Raw genomic sequence first — 13,436 nt, 5'->3', positions numbered from 1 at the left:
CCTCTGACATGTAGTATGTAGACATATATAATACCTCTGACATGTAGTATGTAGACATATATAATACCTCTGACATGTAGTATGTAGACATATATAATACCTCTGACATGTAGTATGTAGACATATATAGTACCTCTGACATGCAGTATGTAGACATATATAATACCTCTGACATGTAGTATGTAGACATATATAGTACCTCTGACATGCAGCATGTAGACATATATAGTACCTCTGACATGTAGTATGTAGACATATATAATACCTCTGACATGTAGTATGTAGACATATATAATACCTCTGACATGTAGTATGTAGACATATATAATACCTCTGACATGTAGTATGTAGACATATATAATACCTCTGACATGTAGTATGTAGACATATATAATACCTCTGACATGCAGCATGTAGACATATATAGTACCTCTGACATGTAGTATGAAGACATATATAGTACCTCTGACATGCAGTATGTATACATATATAGTACCTCTGACATGCAGTATATAGACATATATAGTACCTCTGACATGCAGTATGTAGACATATATAGTACAGGTATGTGTACTATGTAGACATATATAGTACATGTATGTGTACTATCTTTGACCAATTTGCCAAAGGGCACATCAACTAAGACCCTATCGGATTGTCTCCAGCATACTCCCTCTCTTTACTTCTGAGAGAGAGAGAGAGAGAGAGAGAGAGAGAGAGAGAGAGAGAGGCTGTATATTGTATATGGTCCCTGTGGTGGCCTCAGAGGTAAGAGAGGGGTCAGTGTGGTGAATGTCAGAAGGGGAGAGTGGATTTGTGGGAGTGTGTGTGAGCAGCGGGATGTAGTAGAAGTGGCCCCTGGCCTTATGGAGTGTCTCCGTGGGTTTAGCAGACCAGATTACAGAGGGGGTGACGGGGAACAGGCAGGGTTAAGGCTGGTGGATGGGGAGTTGGGATATACAGGGTCACCAGCCATGGACTGGTCAATAGTAGAATGTTTCCCCTTTTAGAATTGTTCTTTTCTCCCTCCCTCATTTCCTTTCTCTCCTCCTCTCTCTCCCCCTCCCGCTCTCTCTTTCTGAAAGCGAAGTGTGTGGATGGTGGATGATCGATGTGTCTCATTCCAGTGACGTGGTGGGCTGGCAGCTCGCATAAAACATGGATGGGGGTTGAGGGGTGTAAGGGTGTAGGTGGCAGGCTGTCCCAGAGGTGCCAGCTGTTTACCACTCTGTGGAGAGGGGGGGGGGGGGGGGGGGGGGTTCCAGGCCTGTTGCCTTGGTAACGGCTGTTGGAATTGCTTCCTCTCTGCATTCCTGGCGACAGCAACGGTGGGTTTCTGAATACTGGAACACATCTGGCTTCACTCACACACATTTTCTATCCTTGTCTCTCCTTTTTCCCTTTCTCCTCTCCCTCCATCCATCATAGAGGTGCAGTGTGCATGGCTGGGTCTCAGGACAGCATGGCCAATAGAGGGTTAGAATGAAATGACTGTTCAGAATGACCGTTTATCACGCATGTACAGAACCAGCTTAGAGGAATCCTCCTGCTTTCTAATGCTCATATATTGTAATTCTCTGCTGTGTGCTGGTCCAAAGAGCAGTAACCTCTTTCGTGTGTGTGTGTGTGTGTGTGTGTGTGTGTGTGTTTCTGTTACGAAAATGTGGCGCAGAACACTTGACCAGCAGCTATTTAAGATATTGGACATTAGAGAAATTTACCAGACTGATATGCATTGGGTGTATAACTCGATTAGTGCGTCCACTTACCAAATTCTGATGAGCACTTTGGACATTTAAGAATAACTTTTTACATTAACTTTTCCTCAGCCAACAAGATGAGTAACGAGCAACAAAATCACTAGCTATTTATTTCATTTAAACCTTTATTTAACTAGGCAAGTCAGTTAAGAACACATTCTTATTTTCAATGGCGTCCTAGGAATAGTGGGTTAACAGGGGCAGGACGACAGATTTTTACCTTGTCAGCTCGGGGATTCGATTTTGCAACCTTTCGGTTACTAGTCCAACGCTCCAACCACTAGGCTACCTATGTCAATCTACTATCCCCCATTGCAGAAAAGTTGACCTATTTTATTGGTCAGCTCGTCGAGAAAGAAATGGCCTATTCCAAACAGACTCTCAGACAGTTGTGGGACGATAGATCCCAAATCTAGACAAACAGTAGGCCTAGGCTACATAAAAAACGTTAAAAAGCAATGAGTCTGATGCAACATATCAGAACGGTTAGGTTAAAACGTTGATCAACTACGTATTATTTCTTCACATTATAACCGCAGCAATGCGGACAAGGCAGTAGGCTACACGCAAATGTTTGTTCCATAATGCAATTAGCGGGAAAACGGGTTTCATGTGACAGAGAAGAAAAAATCAGAGTAGGGGAGATCTAATATGAAACAACTAGCATGGGTTGCTAACATGACTAAGATTGTGCCTTTGGCTACTGGACAATGAAAGAAAGTTTATATAAAATAATTGCCGCCACAGATATGGTCCGATTTCGGCTAGGCTACTTTGAAGCAAGGTAAGACATGCCTCATAATATTGTAACGACCCTGGGTGTATAAACGCGGAAATCGCATCTGCCGCATGAGCGTGCTTTTGCGGCGCGCTAGACTTCGGCCTAGGAGGTCGAGGGTTCGAGACCTGCTCCTTGCCTGTTTCATTACAATATGTAGGTTTCAGGTTTTAGGTTTCAAAACAATGAAGTATGTGTTTTCAAAAGGCATACGGCCTCCAGCTCATTGCGAAGTGGTGTGTAAACGCGCTAAAGAAGCCTGCCTTCCGTTGCCTTTGCATTTGATGTTTGATATTCTGTAGCTGCTGTATGCTGACAGATTCTCCGCTAAGGCTCTCTATCTGTATGCTGTACGTGTGTGATAAATAAGATGCTTAACAGATATACTGTACACACGCAGCAATTTAATTAACCTATAGACCGATTAGCATGACCAGTTAAATGTATTTAAATCGACTGGTATTTCCATAAGTAAAAGCCATTATTTCTCTGTGGGATTTTTTTCTTCTTCTGGACAATTGGCCAGCGGCAATTTGATTAATTTATCGGCCGAAAGCCAGCTATTACCGGCTAACGGAAACCCTGGTGTGTGTGCGTGCGCGCGGTTACTCTGAGCCGACATATCAGTCTTTCTCTGACGGTGCTGATGATCTGTCCCTATGTTCATATCTCCATCTCTCTTGCATTCTCTCTCTCCTTCGTTCTGTTCTGACAGCTCTGTCTGCTCAGCCACTTCTCTTTTACTTTCTCCCTCACTCTCCCCTGCTATTTCTTTCCCCCTCACGCTCCCCTGCTATTTATTTCTCCCTCACTCTCCCCTGCTATTTCTTTCCCCCTCACTCTCCCCTGCTATTTCTTTCCCCCTCACTCTCCCCTGCTATTTATTTCTCCCTCACTCTCCCCTGCTATTTCTTTCCCCCTCACTCTCCCCTGCTATTTATTTCTCCCTCACTCTCCCCTGCTATTTATTTCTCCCTCACTCTCCCCTGCTATTTATTTCTCCCTCACTCTCCCCTGCTATTTATTTCTCCCTCACTCTCCCCTGCTATTTATTTCTCCCTCACTCTCCCCTGCTATTTATTTCTCCCTCAATCTCCCATGCTATTTCTTTCCCCCTCATTCCCCTCTGCCATTTCTTTCCCCCTCACTCTCCCCTGCCATTTCTTTCTCCCTCACTCTCCCCTGCCATTTATTTCCCCCTCACTCTCCCCTGCCATTTCTTTCCCTCTCACTCTCCCCTGCCATTTCTTTCCCCCTCACTCTCCCCTGCCATTTCTTTCCCCCTCACTCTCCCCTGCCATTTCTTGCTCTCTCTTATTCTCTCTCTCTCTTTCTATTTATCTCTCTACCAACCAAACAGCCCAATGCAGCCCTCACCAACTCCGTGAACTGTATTGTTGGGGGATTTGAAGGACCACAGTCAGTCAGTAGGAAATATAATTGTGCTCTTGGGTAAAATGTTTATTTTTTGGAACATTTGGTCAGATTTGTTGCAGATGGGGAGGTTCAAGTCCCCAGTGAGACACCATGGGAGAGAATGAGGGATGTATTGTGAGAGGAAATGGTAGAATGATGACTTACTGGGAAAGATGTGTTGATCTGTGGCTGTCTGAAGGGTGGAAAAGATGAGTGTTGAAATAAATAAATGCGTTTGAGGTCCTCCAATCAGGGGTGAGGGTGGAGATTGGATTGTTGAGATCCTCCAATCAGGGGTGAGGGTGGGGATGGGACTATTGAATGTTTTGCTTTTCATTATTTATGTTTTGTGGTTTGCCTTCATGCTGTGAGGGGTGTGTGTGCTGGTCCTGGTAGTTATGGGTAGTTTCATGCTGTGAGGGGTGTGTGTGCTGGTCCTGGTAGTTATGGGTAGTTTCATGCTGTGAGGGGTGTGTGTGCTGGTCCTGGTAGTTATGGGTAGTTTCATGCTGTGAGGGGTGTGTGTGCTGGTCCTGGTAGTTATGGGTAGTTTCATGCTGTGAGGGGTGTGTGTGCTGGTCCTGGTAGTTATGGGTAGTTTCATGCTGTGAGGGGTGTGTGTGCTGGTCCTGGTAGTTATGGGTAGTTTCATGCTGTGAGGGGTGTGTGTGTGCTGGTCCTGGTAGTTATGGGTAGTTTCATGCTGTGAGCGGTGTGTGTGCTGGTCCTGGTAGTTATGGGTAGTTTCATGCTGTGAGGGGTGTGTGTGCTGGTCCTGGTAGTTATGGGTAGTTTCATGCTGTGAGGGGTGTGTGTGCTTGTCCTGGTAGTTATGGGTAGTTTCATGCTGTGAGCGGTGTGTGTGTTGGTCCTGGTAGTTATGGGTAGTTTCATGCTGTGAGGGGTGTGTGTGCTGGTCCTGGTAGTTATGGGTAGTTTGATGCTGTGAGCGGTGTGTGTGTTGGTCCTGGTAGTTATGGGTAGTTTCATGCTGTGAGGGGTGTGTGTGCTGGTCCTGGTAGTTATGGGTAGTTTCATGCTGTGAGGGGTGTGTGTGCTGGTCCTGGTAGTTATGGGTAGTTTCATGCTGTGAGGGGTGTGTGTGCTGGTCATGGTAGTTATGGGTAGTTTCATGCTGTGAGGGGTGTGTGTGCTGGTCCTGGTAGTTATGGGTAGTTTCATGCTGTGAGCGGTGTGTGTACTGGTCCTGGTAGTTATGGGTAGTTTCATGCTGTGAGCGGTGTGTGTGCTGGTCCTGGTAGTTATGGGTAGTTTCATGCTGTGAGGGGTAGTTTCATGCTGTGAGGGGTGTGTGTGCTGGTCCTGGTAGTTATGGGTAGTTTCATGCTGTGAGGGGTGTGTGTGTTGGTCCTGGTAGTTATGGGTAGTTTCATGCTGTGAGGGGTGTGTGTGTTGGTCCTGGTAGTTATGGGTAGGTTCATACTGTGAGGGGTGTGTGTGTTGGTCCTGGTAGTTATGGGTAGTTTCATGCTGTGAGGGGTGTGTGTGTTGGTCCTGGTAGTTATGGGTAGGTTCATACTGTGAGGGGTGTGTGTGTTGGTCCTGGTAGTTATGGGTAGTTTCATGCTGTGAGGGGTGTCTGTGTTGGTCCTGGTAGTTATGGGTAGTTTCATGCTGTGAGGGGTGTGTGTGTTGGTCCTGGTAGTTATGGGTAGTTTCATGCTGTGAAACTCGGGCAGGTGGGGGCGAGCGCACTCTCTGACCAGAGCACCCACTGTGGGAGCGCACCCTCTGACCAGAGAACCCACAGTGGGAGTGGCTATTTATATTGTCTGTATTGTATTGTTGTTTTAAAGAAAAAATTATAATATGAGTATACAGTACCAGTCAAATGTTTAGACACACCTACTCATTCCAGGGGTTTCTTTATTTTTACTATTTTCTACATTGTAGAATAATAGTGAAGACATTAAAACTATGAAATAACAAATATGGAATCATGTGGTAACCAAAAAAGTAGCCACCCTTTGCCTTAAACACTCTTGGCATTCTCTCAACCAGCTTCATGAGGAATGAATTTCAATTAACAGGTGTGCCTTGTTATTTTGTGTAATTTCTTTCGTTCTTAATGCATCCATATTATGGCAAGAACAACTCAAATAAGCAAAGAGAAATGACAGCCCATCATTACGTTAAGAAAATGCAAATAGTCTGGGTAGCCATTTGATTAGCTGTTGTGGGAACTCCTTCAACACTGTTGGAAAAGCATTCCAAGTGAAGCTGGTTGAGAGAATGCCAAGAGCATGCAAAGCTGTCATCAAGGCAAATGGTGGCTAAAGTGTTTAACACTTTTTTTGGTTACTACATGATTCCATATGTGTTATTTCATAGTTTTCTACAATGTAGAAAATAGTAAAAATAAAGAAAAACTCTTCAAATGAGTAAATGTTTCCAAGTGTTTGACTGATACTGTATATAAACATTTAAAAATGAAAACAAAAAAACCCCATCAATTTACTCACATCCTGTAGCCAGCAAACATTGGAAACAAAATGAAGGTGTCCCTAACAGCATGGATGTAAAAAACCTTCACATTTAAAGGTGTGAAGGAAATAAGATAATGCTTTATTTTGAAGGGTTCCCTGCGTTAAGAGCTCATTAAACATTCACAACCCATACAAAATACATTCATAGTCATGTAAGTGTGAATGACAGTTTTGCATTGCTGCCTGTGTGTGTCTGGGCTGTAACCTGCCCCTCCTCTCTAATTACCTGCCCACTTGCCGGGTTCCTCTTATGGAGCTTAGACTACATTACTATTCACTTAGAAGAATGATACAATTCATTTATCATATAACGCTACCCGTCGTTGCTTATTGTAATGTGCCACCGGCTTCGTCTTACAGAGTTGTTGTGGGGGGAAACAGGAGAAAAACAACATTGAAGGGATTTTAGATCAAATACCGTACAGTACATTATCGTTCTTTGTCTTTGTCATCCTTCAAAACATGTCCACTGGGTGGAGTGAGCATACACACACAGACAAACACTCTCACTCACACACACACACACAGTCCCTCGGCTGTCCTCTCTTCTGGATGGGAGGACAGGCCTCATTGTGCTGTCTGTCCTGCTGTGTTGAGTGACTGCAGCGTGTGCTGAGCTGGCTAACAGCTGCTCTGCTCTGAGCCCCCTCTCCACCCCTCCCTCCTCATCTCTCCACCCCTGCACCCCCTGTCATTCTCATTCTCACCTTCACTGTACAGACCCACACTGGACAACAAATCAATGTTCTCTCTCTGTCTCTCTGTCTAAATATCTCTATTTATGGCTGTTTTGTGTGTCGGCCTTTGTTTCTCTCTTTGTATCTTTTAGTATCGTCTCTGACACCGCCTTGGCTGGTGATGCTATTCCGTTATTAGGGCCTCCCTCCCCCTGGCCGGACAGCTGTATCCACATTTGAACTTTTTATGGCCTAGAAATGGATCTGCTTCAGTCAGCGAAAGTATAGAGTTTTGTGGGGAGAAAACTATTTTGATAGATGACACCGACACACATGATACGGTTGGAGCTGTGTGTGTACCGTGATACCAGAGAATGACTTACTAGAACAATAACCATGTATGTATTTGTGTCTCTGTATGTACTCCCTCCTTCTTCTCTTATTTCTCCCCATTCTCCTCCACTCCTCTTCTATCCTGTTGTTTGTGTGTGTGTGTGTGTGTGTTAGTGGTCAGCCTGTGCTGTGCTGTGTGGGTGGTGGTGTTACTGATGTGTACAGCCCCCTGTGCTGTGTGAAACTCATTACAGCCTGCCACCTGTTTGTCCTGGAGCCCCCCCCCCCCCCCCCCCCCCCCCATCCACATGTCCTGCCCATCTGAGCTCCCGTGTGTGTGTGTGTGTGTGTGTGTGGGGGAGGGGGGGGGGGGGGGGGGGGGGGGGGTAATGTAACAGGAGTGAGTGTGGAGACCCCTTCACACAGTACAGCCGCTATTGACGCCCCGACTTGCGTGTCAATGGCTCCCTTTGTGTGCTGGGGGCCTCACTACAGAGCTAGGGGACAGGTGGGTAGCTATAGGGTCCCAGCCCCTGCCTCCTAACCCCGCCCCAGCCTCTAAACCATCCCAGGGTGATAAAGCCATATACCAGGACTGTGTTTGGGGAAGACAGCCTCTTAAAAGCACCAAAATGGGGTGTTACTCTGCCCCTCGCTCCCAGTGGGCCCCCAGTCTCACACCGGCCATCAATCTGAACAGAGAGACAGAATGAGACAGGGCTGAATAGAGAGAGGTTGGCCTTGTCTGTCAGAGAGCGTTGATCTGCTATGTTTGATTCTTGAAAATAGAAGATATTGTAGTTGGAAAGATAGTGTTGGAAGGATAATGCGTGCATCCATGTTGGTAGTGACTTTCATGTTGTTTACTTACTCTGGCTGTAAAGTCATGTTGGTAGTGACTTTCATGTTGTTTACTTACTCTGGCTGTAAAGCCATGTTGGTAGTGACTTTCATGTTGTTTACTTACTCTGGCTGTAAAGCCATGTTGGTAGTGACTTTCATGTTGTTTACTTACTCTGGCTGTAAAGCCATGTTGGTAGTGACTTTCATGTTGTTTACTTACTCTGGCTGTAAAGCCATGTTGGTAGTGACTTTCATGTTGTTTACTTACTCTGGCTGTAAAGCCATGTTGGTAGTGACTTTCATGTTGTTTACTTACTCTGGCTGTAAAGCCATGTTGGTAGTGACTGTCATGTTGTTTACTTACTCTGGCTGTAAAGCCATGTTGGTAGTGACTTTCATGTTGTTTACTTACTCTGGCTGTAAAGCCATGTTGGTAGTGACTTTCATGTTGTTTACTTACTCTGGCTGTAAAGCCATGTTGGTAGTGACTTTCATGTTGTTTACTTACTCTGGCTGTAAAGCCATGTTGGTAGTGACTTTCATGTTGTTTACTTACTCTGGCTGTAAAGCCATGTTGGTAGTGACTTTCATGTTGTTTACTTACTCTGGCTGTAAAGCCATGTTGGTAGTGACTTTCATGTTGTTTACTTACTCTGGCTGTAAAGTCATGTTGGTAGTGACTTTCATGTTGTTTACTTACTCTGGCTGTAAAGTCATGTTGGTAGTGACTTTCATGTTGTTTACTTACTCTGGCTGTAAAGCCATGTTGGTAGTGACTTTCATGTTGTTTACTTACTCTGGCTGTAAAGCCATGTTGGTAGTGACTTTCATGTTGTTTACTTACTCTGGCTGTAAAGTCATGTTGGTAGTGACTTTCATGTTGTTTACTTACTCTGGCTGTAAAGTCATGTTGGTAGTGACTTTCATGTCGTTTACTTACTCTGGCTGTAAAGCCATGTTGGTAGTGACTTTCATGTTGTTTACTTACTCTGGCTGTAAAGTCATGTTGGTAGTGACTTTCATGTTGTTTACTTACTCTGGCTGTAAAGCCATGTTGGTAGTGACTTTCATGTTGTTTACTTACTCTGGCTGTAAAGCCATGTTGGTAGTGACTTTCATGTTGTTTACTTACTCTGGCTGTAAAGTCATGTTGGTAGTGACTTTCATGTTGTTTACTTACTCTGGCTGTAAAGCCATGTTGGTAGTGACTTTCATGTTGTTTACTTACTCTGGCTGTAAAGCCATGTTGGTAGTGACTTTCATGTTGTTTACTTACTCTGGCTGTAAAGCCATGTTGGTAGTGACTTTCATGTTGTTTACTTACTCTGGCTGTAAAGCCATGTTGGTAGTGACTTTCATGTTGTTTACTTACTCTGGCTGTAAAGTCATGTTGGTAGTGACTTTCATGTTGTTTACTTACTCTGGCTGTAAAGCCATGTTGGTAGTGACTTTCATGTTGTTTACTTACTCTGGCTGTAAAGCCATGTTGGTAGTGACTTTCATGTTGTTTACTTACTCTGGCTGTAAAGCCAGGTTGGTAGTGACTTTCATGTTGTTTACTTACTCTGGCTGTAAAGCCATGTTGGTAGTGACTTTCATGTTGTTTACTTACTCTGGCTGTAAAGTCATGTTGGTAGTGACTGTCATGTTGTTTACTTACTCTGGCTGTAAAGTCATGTTGGTAGTGACTTTCATGTTGTTTACTTACTCTGGCTGTAAAGTCATGTTGGTAGTGACTTTCATGTTGTTTACTTACTCTGGCTGTAAAGCCATGTTGGTAGTGACTTTCATGTTGTTTACTTACTCTGGCTGTAAAGCCATGTTGGTAGTGACTTTCATGTTGTTTACTTACTCTGGCTGTAAAGCCATGTTGGTAGTGACTGTCATGTTGTTTACTTACTCTGGCTGTAAAGCCATGTTGGTAGTGACTTTCATGTTGTTTACTTACTCTGGCTGTAAAGCCATGTTGGTAGTGACTTTCATGTTGTTTACTTACTCTGGCTGTAAAGCCATGTTGGTAGTGACTTTCATGTTGTTTACTTACTCTGGCTGTAAAGCCATGTTGGTAGTGACTTTCATGTTGTTTACTTACTCTGGCTGTAAAGCCATGTTGGTAGTGACTTTCATGTTGTTTATTTACTCTGGCTGTAAAGCTAACAGCTTCTCTTCATTCACCCCGTGTCTCAACATTCTCTCTGTGTGTGTCCGCCTGTTGTGTGGCGATATGCTCTACAGTATGTGGTCTTTGTGGACTGGGGGTGAGTTGCAGGTGTGAGTGGAGCTGGAGCTGTCCTTTGGGCCTGAGGTGAAAAGACAGACATACAGACCTCCCAGCTGGCAGACGGAGCACTGAAAGGCAGAGTGAAAGATGCCGTGTGGTGGTAGCCTCAGAAAAGGTAGAGGGAGAGCCATGTGGCAGAAGAGCTAGCTATCCTCAGCCTGTGGACCGCACTGAAGGGACATGACACTACGTGGCGCAGATGTGTGCTTTTCACCACCTGGAGCAGGGCTGTCGTTACAGCAGAGTGTGTGTGTGTGTGTGTGTGTGTGAATACTGAACTGGCTACATGGAGCCAGTAGCCTAGTAAAGTGAGGTTTCCACATGCCTTCACTTAGATGTTCTAGTGGGGGTTTTGATTCCCAAAGCCAGTAATTAGAATGCATTAGTAAAGCAGGTCTAGCTAAAGTGCCACATTTAGTGGTGAAACCATACCATGGTGGAAGTCCCATGGCACTTTACAGAGATTGGAGAGAGCATTGATCACAGCTATTTTGTATTTAACCTTTATTTAACTAGACAAGTCAGTTAAGAACACATTTTGTTTTACATTGACTGCCTACCAGGGGAATCCGACCTTGTCAGCTCAGGGATTCAATCCAGCAACCTTTCGGTTAATGGCCCAACTCTCTAACCACTAGGCTACCTGACTCCCCTATTGACCTACATGGGCAGCGGCTCCAATGAATACCATTACCAAACACACCAAGACATGGCCAGGCATGGAAATAGAGCAATTTAAGTCAAGTGGTCATGTTTGGCGAGGGAGGTCAGCTGAGTTTGACCCCTTGACCCCTTGTGTTCATGGTTTACAGTTGAGTGAGTCATGTTTTGATAAACCGCTGTCTGTTGCAAACATAAAGGCAGTCTAGAGATTTCACGTTCTTCTTAGCAGCTGAGTTACATGCAGCTATTTAGGCAAACATATGAAACACAAGCAAGATGCGAACAGGCAGTCAAAATAGAGATGGAATGTTCTTTTCTCATTGCCATTTGAAACATTGGCCAGTTATTTTCCCAGAAACCCTCGCTACGATATGGCGGCATAACTATGAATGTTATTATCCCAAATAGTAGGCAGTTTAACGTAGTAGTTGACAAATGACGTGAAGAATAGTAGAGCTCCGGGCTCCTGGGCGATGCACAACAAGGTCGCCCCTTGTCACACTGGTTAAGGGCTTGTAAGTAACCATTTCACTGTGAGGTTGTACTGTATGGTTTCACTGCAATACGTGTTGTATTCGGCGCATGTGACAAATAACAATCGATTTGATGATTCGGTTACTGGTTAAGATACACGCTTGGCTACCTAGAACGTTCGTCTGCCCAGAGGTAGAACAGCTAGGTAGAGAAGCGAAATAGCAGTTACTAGGGCCTGTGTGTGGTTAAAATGCAGATTGTTTTTTTTGCCCCAATGCAAAACTCAAGTAGGAGATATTTGCGTGTCTAATCAGTGATTTCATGTTATTTTTTTCTCATCGTGATTGCAAGCATTGGCTAAGCAGGAGGCAGAGGCAGTAGCGCGGTTATTTTCCCAGCAACTCTGGCTAGCGGCTACGATATGGCAGCAACTACGAAGACAGGCCGACATCACACGGGGAAAAAACTGATTGTTTTTGCTCCAATGCAGTGTGTAGGGACTGTTTCCTGCTTGTGCAGCTGCAATATCCGTTACACCAGACAGGGAAGGTTGTATAGCCTTCATAATACGTGTTTGTTCAAATCGCGGCAGGCTTTTTATTTCAGCTGCTCAGAAATCTGAGGCAGAGACACAGGCTACACGACATCACTATAGTTCAGGAGAGGGTGAGTAAAGAGAGGAAGTTGAGTGTGAGCAGCAGCACCACGCGTGTCAAATAACACAGGAGGTTGGTGACGTCTTCATTGGGGAGAACAGCCACGTGGTAATGGCTGGAGGGTGAGTGAGTGGAACGGTGTCAACAACATTAAATCCATTCCATTCGCTCCGTTCCAGAAGTTATTATGAGCCTTCCTCCCCTCAGCAGCCTCCACTGACATGCTCAGAACCTGATCCCTATTTGCCTATTGGCCTTGTTTTTATGGGTCAACGGTATGCAGTGAATGCAAAACAGGAGTATTTCCGTTTCCACTGTAGATGATGTACAGGCCTCATTGTCTGATTCACAGCGGGTTTCCACGTCTGACTCGTGATGTAACTCAAGATAGTAACTGTATGGTAACTCTGCTGTGTGTCCCTCTGCGCTTCTTTCAGGTGACCCAGGTGCCTATAGAGTCATGTGATCAGTACGGGACGTGTGGAGAGTGCCTGAGCTCCGGTGACCCCCACTGTGGCTGGTGTGTCCTACACAACATGTGAGTATTCACCACACAACCACAAACACAAGCATCACACGTTCACCTCTCAACCCTCGTCTCCCTTTCTACTGTTTAGTCCGTCTACCTGGCTGCTCATTGGCTGACCATAAAGCCTACTGTTACCCTCAGTAACCCCTTCTCCCAGTGACACAAATCATAACACGCATTCGAGTCAGAGGTGCATCGGCCATCAGTTACAAAGCAATTGGTGGGATGGTTTATGACAGCCTGTGAACAGTGAATGAAAGGCTACATAGACTAGCCTACTGTATTCGTGGACGTGTATGTGGAACGTTTGAGTAACTACTGTCTTTCAGCTGTAGAGCCGGTTCAGAGCCAGGTGTCGGCCTGTGTCGTCTGGTGTTGAGTGACAGTTGGCCCGCTCTGCTGTGATGTGACTGAGGTCACTGAACTCTGCTTCACCAACCAATAGAGTCAGCGCTGCCCTCTGAACCATAGAGGCCATCAGTGACACCTGCTGGTGGCTGTCTCTTAGTACAAATCCCT

The 13,436-nt window shown here is 45.0% G+C and overlaps 1 protein-coding gene across 1 annotated transcript in view; it reads left to right on the top strand.

Moving 5' to 3' along the window:
• Positions 1 to 13,436, top strand: part of LOC110491069 (plexin-A2) — a 334,343-nt gene that overhangs the window by 176,045 nt on the left and 144,862 nt on the right. The window contains exon 5 of the mRNA XM_036947019.2: positions 12,826 to 12,926. Within this exon, the coding sequence (XP_036802914.1) occupies positions 12,826 to 12,926 (101 nt within the window). The remainder of the gene's footprint in view (positions 1 to 12,825; positions 12,927 to 13,436) is intronic.

Source organism: Oncorhynchus mykiss, chromosome 16 (assembly GCF_057628025.1).
Source record: "Oncorhynchus mykiss isolate SJ-2025 chromosome 16, ASM5762802v1, whole genome shotgun sequence".
Classification (NCBI taxonomy): domain Eukaryota; kingdom Metazoa; phylum Chordata; class Actinopteri; order Salmoniformes; family Salmonidae; genus Oncorhynchus; species Oncorhynchus mykiss.
This window is presented reverse-complemented; position numbering and strand designations above follow the sequence as displayed.